Genomic DNA, 10972 nt, shown 5'->3' on the forward strand with positions numbered 1-10972 from the left:
AGTCAGGCCTTTGAACTTTGGGAAACTATTACCTCTGTTTTACAGCTGGGAAAAGCACCACAGGCAGCAAAACCTCGACCAGCCTTGCCTGGACACTTCTTTAACTTCTTTTGTTTAGGCTGCTGCTGCCCCATTGCCTGGGTGTGCTGCAGGGGGGCTGCTCTCACTGCAGCTGATGGCAAATCCCTCCCTGACTTCTGTAGGTTTGGATCAGGTCCCAAAACTCTTTTTAATATAATACTCCAGTCTGGATAATCTTCTGTTTAATGGAGGGTCAATGCTGCAAACTCTGCTTGCACTCAAGTCCTATTGTCTGTCTGCACTAATTCTGCACAGACAGCATTTCCTCAGCCCTCTGCTCAGACAGAACCACACTCAGCAGCCCCAGACATGAAGCCAGGCAGCTGCTAAGAGAGAAAAAAGAAAGCCAAACCCATGGATTTACCTTTTCCCAGCACTCAACCACACAGTGCAAGCCTCATTTCACACATGGGACCACGCTTCAGGAACCCTGGGACACAAGCCCTGTGCTTGCAAAGCACCCTCCACACTTACAGGGCAATAAAAAATTAGCTTAATTAATAATACATCAGCAAGGAAACGTTAACGAGCACCCAGCAGGGGAGCAGGGACTGCTGTCTAATCTCCTTGTGTGGACTGCTTGCTTTGGCAGGGAGCAGCAACTGCATCAGCATCACCACGGGGCAGGGAGGGCTCTGAGTCACCGGGGCAGCACAGGAAACATTCACATCTCTCTTCAGAGCAGACACTGTTGCATCAGGAGTCACTCTTGGCAGCCCCACGCCAACTTCCACTTGTGGAGTTTTGGTCATTTCGAGAAGAATTTCGGCTATGCTGGGCACCCAGGGTATAAACACACACAGACACGGGGCCTCCTCCTGCAGCTTTGGCCACGTCTGCAAATTCTGCAGCTCTGCCCATGCTGGGTCACGGCAGCAGGGAGCAGATCAAACCTCCCTGCCCTTGGGAGGTCACTGGGAGCATCCAAGCCATTTCCTTAGGGTCTGCCCACCCTACAGAGGCACGGGGTGCAGAGCTGGTCCCCAGGCAGATGGAAATGCCTGCTCCCAGCTGGTTCTCCTCTCTGCCACAGGAGCACCCCAGGAGTGCCGGGCTGGGCACCGGGGCAGCGCTGGCTCGGCCCCTGCAGGGCTGTGAGCGTGGGGAGGAGGCTCCTGCGCCAATGGAGCTCCGGCTCCTGCCTTTCATCGGGAGCGCGGCTGCGAACAAAGGGCCGCTGACGAAAGGAGAGCTGGCTGCTGAAACGTCCCAGCGCTGGCCACGGCCCAGGGCTGACACATCAGCCCCATTCCTCATCACCTCCTGCCCTGCTCCTCCTCCTGCACGGCCCTGGGATCACACTGGGTCAGGGGCTGAGACACACACTGGCTGGGGATAGGGATGGGGATAGGGATGGGAATAAAGAATTGGATAGGGATGGGAATAGGGCTGGGAATAGGGATGTGAATAAGGATGGGAATAGGGCTGGGAATAGGGATGGGGACAATCCATGTGTCCCATGTCACTGACACTGCCTCAAACCCCAGCTCCAGCCCACACACGAGGCACAGTCCCAGCAGCCACAGCCACACAACGTGCACGTCCTCCCTGCACAAAGCACCAGCATCTGCAGCAGGAGGGAAAATTTGGGGCTGCTGTCAGACAGGGGCAGGAGATAAATGATGTCTATAAAGCAGCCTCTGTGAGGGCAGTCTGGAAGGCTGAGAAAACATCAAACCAATAAGGTTTTAATAAAAGCCATAAATGATTAATACCAATGTGCTCTTATCAAAGGCAAACTCCTAGAAACACGAGAACACGACCACATCACCAGCACAAAGGGCACATTCTACAGGGAAGGAAACAACAGAACTCACAAAAAAAACCCAGAAGAAGTGCAAGATAGGCATTGAGTTCACTGTGTGTGGCAGAAACTTGGAAAAAATCTTGGAAAAAAAAACCCATGAGAAAATACAGCTTGCAGCTCCTAGAAACCAGAGTGGAAATAAAAGACAGAATATGATCCCCCCTCTCTGGCCTTTCCCAACGCTGCACTCCTGGCAATGGCAATTCCCAAATTCAAAGCAGGCAGAGCTGCAGCTTGTCTGCTCACTGGTGGCACCTCCCTGCTGCAGGGGGATGCTGATGGAAGGACAGCCAGGATCTTCACCTCACCCCTCCACACGTGCTGCTGGAGCTACAGGAGCTGGCACTACAGCAAGAGGAAACATTCCAGCTCCTCCAAGGGCCATCTTTAAAGGAACAGTCCTTGTTTGTCCTCAAAGTGTGGCAAAAAGAATTAAATATTTCAGATGTCACCTCCAGGCCCGACAGAACACCTTACAAACAATCACCTTTGCATATTAAGAAGGCATTAAAACACCAATCTGAATCCAGCCTAGCAAAACTAAAGAACAACCTTCCTAATCCAAAGAACAAAAGGATTTTTAATGTATGGGATTCACAGATCCTTAACATTTAAAACACTGAGCTGATAAAAGCCATTACAAAGAAGTTTGCAATTAAAAGCACCTCATGTCTTGGTTACCAGTTCAGCAGTGGTGCTTTTTGCAGAGCCTTCTGGGTGTTGATTTAAGCCATCAAATATTAATAATACTCTTCAATTAATAAAATATTCAGACTCATATTTTAGATTCTCATAATCTGGAGGTTTTTGTGCAAAATGGCAGGATCCTACATGGAACCACACAAACCAGCTCCCAGTCCATTGTTAATGCTTTCATCTCCCAAATACAAATATTCTCTTCTTTACACCTCCAAACCTCACTTGACAGGCTATAAATTTGCTGCCAACCCCAGTGGACATAAGAAATGCACCAAAACAGTAAGGTAATTTCTCAGGTCCCAAAAATGCAAGTGACTTCAACACTTCTCTCCTATTTAGTGCAGGTCCCAGTGACCTCCAGGCTGGAGCTGCTGCCCCTTCAGATCCCAAATCCTCCTCACAAGGCAGGAGCCAAAAGGAGCCTCCAGCACCTTCCATGAGTCCCTTCCATGTGCCTACAGCAAAACTCACACACAGAGAATGAACTTCAGTCAAAGCAGCCTAAAAACGTGCCTTGGGTGACACCCCAGGAGCTGAAATAATCAAGAGAGGACAAATTAAACTACAGGGAAGACAAAATAAAATATACAGGGGGCTTTTCCACCCAGCTGCTCCCAGCTGGGCTGAGCTAATCCAGCATCAAACCTGGAGTCAGTCTGGAGACTGGGCAAGGCTTTGGAATCACAGATTTGGGATATTTGCATTCACTGGATGCTGAGGAACACCACGTTTCAGTACCTCCCTCCCAATCCTGCAACAGGCATACTTTCAATTCCCAAATCAGCAGCTGGATGAAGCATGTAATTTTGAAACCCATTAATCCTTTCTAAGTCTTCTACCATGTGCATGTTTAATTTCCCACTTCTTGAAACAATATTATGATTTTTGAGAGAAGCAGAGCTTCTGAATGCTCTGGGTCAGCAGTATGAAACATCCCCAATTCCCACTGAAGTTGGATAAAGCATTGGGGTAATTTGCTTTCTGGCTTTGAGCCTGTGGGAGAAATTACCTATTAAAACTTCCTCTGAAACTGCAAGGATTGGAAAAGTGCAACTGGAGAGGAAGAAGGTAGCTCAGATTCTCAAGAAACCAGGAGCTGATGCTTAAAAATGAAAAGAAGGAGGGAAATATTTATTTCACTGTTCTCAGGGCTGTACTCAAATGCACCTGCAGGTCATGGCCGAGAGCCTGGGGAGATCAGGGCTCCCTTTTGCAAGACAACAAGCTCAAATCCTTCTGTCCTCATCTGCACTTGAGTTCCCAGTTAATTAAAAGTCTGAAGCAGCACTCTGAACAACGTTTACCATCACCACGGCCCCAGCAGAGCCTGCTGCAGCTCGGACACCTGCACTGCCATTCCCTCTGCAGGGAGGTGCCCTCAGGCCCTGCTCCCTTCTCTAGGGATGGTCAGCCCAGCTGGGTTCCCAGAAGCAATGAACACCTCTTTCCTTCTCACCAGCAAGGGCAGCAGGAGCAGGCAGGGCTCCTGGACTGCCTCTCCCCACTCCACAGGGAAGGGACCTGCACTGTCTTTGGGCACCTCTGACCCCCACTCAGCTCAGCTGCTGCTGGAAATGCTGTCCTGAGCTCACAGCACCTTCTGGAGCAGGTTCTGGCCCAGCTGACCCAAGGATATATAATCACTGTCATTATTTTTATCCCTGTTCACAAAATTTCACATTTCCCTATAACACTAAGTCACTTACCTGGCTTTATTTTGGGTTTATCCATCCAGCCTGGTTATCTTGCTCCATGTTTACTTCCTCCCCAGCTGCACCACCTGCAAATTTCCTCCCTGTCCATGTGCTGGCTCTGCAGGATGATCAGCCTTATGCAAACACAAGTGGACCTGAATTTTCTGCTCTGCCACTCAGCATCTCCCTGTCCTGATCTGACACTTCCTCTGAGAGCTCTCCTGTGAGAAGAAGGCATGGAAAAGGATGGATTTGATACTGAACAGCCCATCCCCACCCCCAAGCCAGCCCTGACACACACACACAGCTCAGGTGGGCTCACCTGGCTCAGGATTTGCCTGTGCCACGAGTCAGGCAGCAGCTTTGAACCACCCCAGATGAAAAGCTGGGCTGAGACAGAAGCAAATGGCAAGACAATGCTGGGGATGTGCTGGGCAGTAAGGAAACAGGAATCCTCTTGGAGCAACATTTCCTACTTGGAAAGAGGATGTGCTTGATACTTTGCTATGCTACAAAATTTTACTCAAAAGCAGGAAAGCTTTGAAAAGCTTTTCTATTTTAGACACAGCAATACCACACTAAGCACTCTTCCAAACTTGGTTTATTCCGGGTTTAGGAATTTCCCAGAGCCAGGAGGGACACACCAAACTCTTCATTCCCTGTTGGATTCACTTTACCACTTCAACCAGGCTGCAGCCATCAGCAATGGGATGTCCCTGCCCACACAGCCCCACATCAAGGGAGCACAGGCTCACAGGACTGCTCCTGTTCCACCTACAGCTGGATGAGCTTCGTGTGACCTTTGGCTTCCACAGCAGCCAGGAGGAGGGAACTCTCCAGCAAAATGTGTCTTGAAGCACCCAAAGCACTCCTTGAACCTCTCACAGTCCTGCACAGAGCACAGTCCCCTCTCCCCTCCTCCTTTCCTGGGATGCAGTGACCCAGAGCAGCATCAGGCAGGGAAAGCAAGAGGGGCAGAGCTGTGCTGGGGTGGGGAGGGGAAGGGGCAGAGCACAGCAGGCCAGGCAGGCTGATAAAGAGCAAGGCTCAGACTGGCATTCCAGCTGCCCTCCTGCACACTGGGAAATGGGACACCCAGGGCAGCAGCACCAGCTCAGGGATCTCCCAGGGAAGGCATCCAGCTCCAGAGACTCCAACAGGCTCCCTCCATCGAGGAGCTGCTTCTCCTTGTTGCTGTTGGGCTTTTTGCTGGTAATTGCATCTCTCCCAGGGGTAGTGCTGACACAGCAGTGGGAGAGAAATTGCTTTGTATTCATGGACAGAGAACTAAGTGGGCAAAACTTCTCAAATGGAGACCAAGGCTCTGCTTTGAAAAGCAAAAAATAAACCACCTTGGTCTGGGATCACCTCTAAACTAATAAAGCTGCATCCACAGCAAAGACTTTTATTACAGTTTCAGCAAGAAGAAATGAAAAATCATTCTCTCCAGCCAGCATAATTATATTGGAAGAGTTTAAATAAAGTTTAACCCAGGCCTTTGATTCTGCCTCAACTGACAAAATGTTCTTCAGATGCTCTCTTCAGTCACATTGGCTCAGTCACATCAGCTTAGCACAGCTGAAGGGCACTTCTAAGGCTTTCTTTAAGCTTCACAAGTCCTATTTGCTTATTCTGTTATTATTTAAAGTTTCTCTAGATGGATGAGCTCCCCACGGGCCTTTACCAGCCCACAACACGTGAGAATTAATGGAAAAAAGTAAAAGTTAGCACCTATTTGACACAGTGTAAGACTTTGCCAGGGCCAGGGCTATGTATAACCATAATCATGTCAACAAAGTAACCTCCCTACTTCAGAAAAGTTCTAAAACTTCCTAATAAGTATCAGAGAGGGAAAAAAAAAAAAACAAAACAAAACAAAAAAAACCACCCCTCTTTCTCTGTCCAAAGACACAGTTAAAATGTATTTACTTGTTGCCTCAGGAGAAATGTAACACAAGGGAAACTCCCAGCTCAGAGCAGTGGGGATCCCCGGGAAGCAGCTGCCCTGCAGGACACAGCCTGGTGGGGTTTAAAACCCTCCCTGAGAGAAGTGATGGAAATGGGATGTGAATTCAAAGCCACAGAGGCCTCTGCTGAGGGCAGGAGGGAATGAGGTGTGCAAGCAGAGCTGGGTTGTGTGGCAGGCACAGGGTGGGAACCTGCAGCCCTGCCCAGCTCCTGGGAGCCCCTGCACTCAGCATCTGCACCAGCCCCTCTGCAGGCACAGCCAGGGAAAGGCTGCCCTGGAGCCCTGGAGCTCGCTGGGCTGGCAGGGGGCTCTGCTGAGCTCCCAGCACCGGCTGGAGGGGATGAGAGGGGATCAAAGGCAGGCAGAACTGCTCAGCCCCGGCGTGGGGAGCTGCTGGGTGCTGAGTCCAGCCCAGATCCAGCCCCAGCCAGGAATTCTGCCTGCTCTGCCGGCTCATCCCTTTAGAGATCAAAGCTGCACCTCCAGAAGAGAGACTTTACAGATCTGAACAGACAGAAGGGAAAAAAAAAAGATGAAAAATGCAGCGTGCCTTCTGAAGGGAAGCACTTCACTCAAAGCCACACACACACCTCGCTGCCTCCCAGGGCACCCCGAGCCCCAGGAAAACATCTCAGCTGGAACTGCAAACCTGCACCGAACAAGTATCGTAGGAAACACACAAACACAGGGGCAGCTCTTCACCAAACTGATGCAAGCTGGAGGAGCAGCATCAAATCTGATGGACATGCACCATCACACATGCTGGCTGAGCAAAGCTCAATTCCTCAAAACTCAGTTCCTTAAAATTCAAACTTTAGTGCAGAACGTCTGAAATTAATAACAACCCCAAATTGGACTGGGTATAAGATATTTACTAAAGAAATCCAGCAGCTAAATCAGATTTTTCTGCACCTAAGGACTGCAGCACAGCCATTCCCCAACACAGAGACCACCTGGGACAGGTAACACAAGAGAACAACAAGTGAAGTTCACAGGATTTAGCAAGAAGTTGGTGTTTAAAGAGATTCTCCCTCACCCATCAACACTAAGATCTGGCAAGAAGCTGTTCTAGACTGGGAGTTTTTGTCTGGAGCTCAGTGAGTGCCAGCAGAGCTGTCTGTAGGTGGTTGGGCACTCCCTGCAGACACACAGACATCACCTTCCCAACCTGCCCACTCCCTCCCAGCTCTTGCTGGGAGCAAGGATCTTCTTCCAAAAACACACCTCTGCACCTCTCTTCACCAAGAGAAACGATTCCATCTTGCACTTGGCAGAACACTGTGGATGTGGGATGTCTTTCCTTGCTCTCCCACATCAGCAAAGAGCTTCTCCAATCCCCACATTCCAGCCTGACTTACACCAACTTCCTCCCCTCTGGCCCCAGAGGGGTAAAAGCAAGAGACAGAGCTGAGTCCATGGGGGAGGGGAGGAATTAAACTCCAAATGAGTCACTGTTCCCTCCCCATAATCCACACAACATCTGGGGATACTCGGCCTGACTGAGGGCAGTGGTTCTTAACACTCAGCTCAGGGGGCAGACCCAGCCAGGGCTGCTGGGACATGCTTCCCAAAATAAACCTGCAGGGTTAGGACTGACCTGTGCACCAGGAGCTGATGAGCTGTGAGCCAACTCCTGCCCCAGTTACAGCCGAGCCATTCTCCTGGAAGCAAAACTGGACCATGGAGTCACACAGGCACTCGAGGGCTGGTTCCTCTGTAGCAGGGAAAATTAACACTCACCTCACCAAAAGCACAAGGGAAAGGCAGCAGGGTCAGGCCAGTTGTGATGGAACAGAAAACATAAAGGAAATCTTGGACAATCTCCTGGCAACAATGATGGGATCCTGTCTGAGTAATAAATCCAAGCTGTCTGCAGCACTTCCAGCCTGCCAGTGTCACCTGTGTGGCCATGCCACAACTTCACCCCACACAGGGCAGATGTTCCAGGCCAGAGCACAGCCCTGTCAACAAGGCACTGCAGAGAGAGCTGGGAAAGGCAGCAGCCAGCCTGTCACATCTGGGGTGGGCCCAGCTCAGTGACCACACCTGGCTGTGGTCACAGCAGCCACTCAGCCCCAGCTCCAGCTGGTGTGCACAGGAGTGTGCACCTGGATCACACCTGTGAACAGTGCACACCTGTGTGACAGCCTGAGAATGATGCACACCTGTACTGTAGTCTGTACATGTGCACACCTGTATTATAGTCTGTACATACATGCACACCTGTACTACAGTCTGTACACACATGCACACCTGTACTACAGTCTGTACATATGTGTACAGCTATATTATAGCCTGTGTACAACTGCACACCTGTATCAGTTTGTGTACAGTGCAGTGTATTACAGTCTGTGTACAAATGTACACCTGTGTATAATGCACACCAGTATGACAGTCTCTGTACAACTGCACACCTGTATAGTCTGTGTACAGTGCACACCTGAATTACAGCCTCTGAATGACTGAACACCTGTGTCACAGCCTGTGTACAATGCATACCTGTATGACAGTCTCTGGACAATGCATATCTGTATGACAGCCCATACACAAGTGTACACCTGCATGACAGTCTGTGTACGATGTACACCTGTATTACAGTCAATGATGCACACCTGTATGACAGTCTCTGTACAACTGCACACCTGTAGGACAGTCCATACACAAGTGTACACCTGTATTAAAGTCTGTGTATGATGCATACCAGTATGACAGTCTCTGCACAACTGCACACGTGTGTCACAGCCCGTGTACAATGCACACCTGTATAACAGTCTGTGCACAACTGCACACCTGTACAGTCCATACACGAGTGTACCTGTATGACAGTCTATGATGCACACCTGTATGACAGTCCCTGTACGATGCACACCTGTGTCACCACCTCTCTCGGTGCTCAGCAGCCAGCCCAGCTGCACTCCAGAGCTCACCCGAGAGCACAGCCTGGTGACGGGTTTATGTTCCCTGCACACCGGGGCAGGAGCTGCAGCCGGGGCAGGAGCCGGGGCCCGGTACCGGGAGCGGAGCTGCAGCCGGGGCAGGAGCCGGGACCCGGTACCGGGAGCGGAGCTGCAGCCGGGGCAGGAGCCGGGACCCGGTACTGGGAGCGGAGCTGCAGCCGGGGCAGGAGCCGGGACCCGGTACCGGGAGCGGAGCTGCAGCCGGGGCAGGAGCTGCAGCCGGGACCCGGTACTGGGAGCGGAGCTGCAGCCGGGGCAGGAGCCGGGACCCGGTACCGGGAGCGGAGCTGCAGCCGGGGCAGGAGCCGGAGCCGGGGCCCGGTACCGGGAGCGGAGCTGCAGCCGGGGCAGGAGCCGGAGCCGGGGCCCGGTACCGGGAGCGGAGCTGCAGCCGGGGCAGGAGCCGGAGCCGGGACCCGGTACCGGGAGCGGAGCTGCAGCCCTGTGTGCCCCGGCACGGCCGAGCAGGGTCACAGCCCCGGCTGCTGTCACCCCCGGCAGTGCCATGTCCCCCCGGGCCCGGCGGGGTCACAGCGGCACCCCGGGCACCCCGGGCCGGCCCGGCTGGCACAGGATGCTGCGGCTGCCGCTGGTCTCTGAAAGCGCCAGGCTGGACGGAACACCCTGGGACAGCGGGAGGTGTCCCTGCCCCCTGGGCGGGCACTGGATCGTCAGGACCCTTCCAACCCAAACCATTCCATGACTGACTGCAGCCCCGGCGGGTGGCGCGGCTCCGGGGTGCACGGAGCAGCCGTGGTGTCCCGGAGGAGCGGACGGCGGCGCCGGGAGCACGAACTCCCGCCGGGCTCCCCGGGATGCAGCCCCGGCTCCCTGTGGGGCTCCTCCCGCCCGCGGGCCCGGGACCCTGCATGGCGCCCGCCCGCCGCCGCCCCGGACCCTGCATGGCTCATAGCACCGGCCCGCCCGCCGCCGCCGCCGCCGCGCCCGGCCGGGCCCCGGACTCTGGATGGAGCCGCGCCAGCGCCGCCCCGCCGCATGGGGCGGCCCCGGAACATGGATGGCGGCCCCGCCGCTCCCCCCTCCCGCCTCCGCCACACGCACTCGCTCCCATTGGGGGCAGCCCCGGAATCTGTATGGCACATACCACTGACTCACCGTGGAGGGGTGTAACTTATACAGAGTCCCGGGCCCCCCTACACACAATGGCAGCAGCTCCCACATTCTTCCTCTCAGAGGAGTTGGACTGAACCATGGGGCGGCGGGGGCACGGCCCCCCTCCCGCCCTCCGACAGAACCCGCCTGGCCCTGGGCGATACCACTCCACGCTCCCCCATCTTCCTTCCCCCCGCCCGGGTAGATGGACGCCGCCGCTCTCACTCACCTCGGCATCCACTGTGGCCATGGCCGGAGCCCCGGAGCGCAGCCCCGCCCCCCCGGCGGCTCCTCGCGCCTTGGCTCCGCCCCTTGCCCCTCATTCTTCTCAATGGAGACGCTCGGCCGGGCACTGCGCACGCGCGCGGCAGCATGGCGGCCCCCAGGGACCCGCTGTCCGTACGGCGTCATGGCGGCGCCCATCGGGAGGTGCCGTACAGCCGGAGCGGGAATGGGGATGCGGTGACACGGGGACAGGGCTGGCATGGGCACGGAGCCCGCGCTCCCCACAGACCGCGGCTCCTCACTGATCCCACCGAGACCCCCGAGTGCCCAGCACACCCCGAGACCGCGGGGGGAAGAGCAGCCGCTCCCGACTGAGCGCATCATGAGCTTCCCAAACTTCCAGCAGCACAGCTTGCCCACAACCCTA

At 54.0% G+C, this 10972-nt stretch overlaps 1 protein-coding gene across 4 annotated transcripts in view; it reads right to left on the reverse strand.

The window, feature by feature from the left end:
* Positions 1 to 10972, reverse strand: part of EHMT1 (euchromatic histone lysine methyltransferase 1) — a 113992-nt gene extending 103020 nt beyond the window's left edge. For all 4 annotated transcript variants that reach the window (XM_056505135.1, XM_056505124.1, XM_056505134.1 and 1 more), the window contains exon 1: positions 10550 to 10972. In XM_056505135.1, coding sequence (XP_056361110.1) covers positions 10550 to 10570 — 21 coding nt within the window. In that variant the 5' untranslated portion in view covers positions 10571 to 10972. The remainder of the gene's footprint in view (positions 1 to 10549) is intronic.

Source organism: Oenanthe melanoleuca, chromosome 17 (assembly GCF_029582105.1).
Source record: "Oenanthe melanoleuca isolate GR-GAL-2019-014 chromosome 17, OMel1.0, whole genome shotgun sequence".
Lineage (NCBI taxonomy): Eukaryota > Metazoa > Chordata > Aves > Passeriformes > Muscicapidae > Oenanthe > Oenanthe melanoleuca.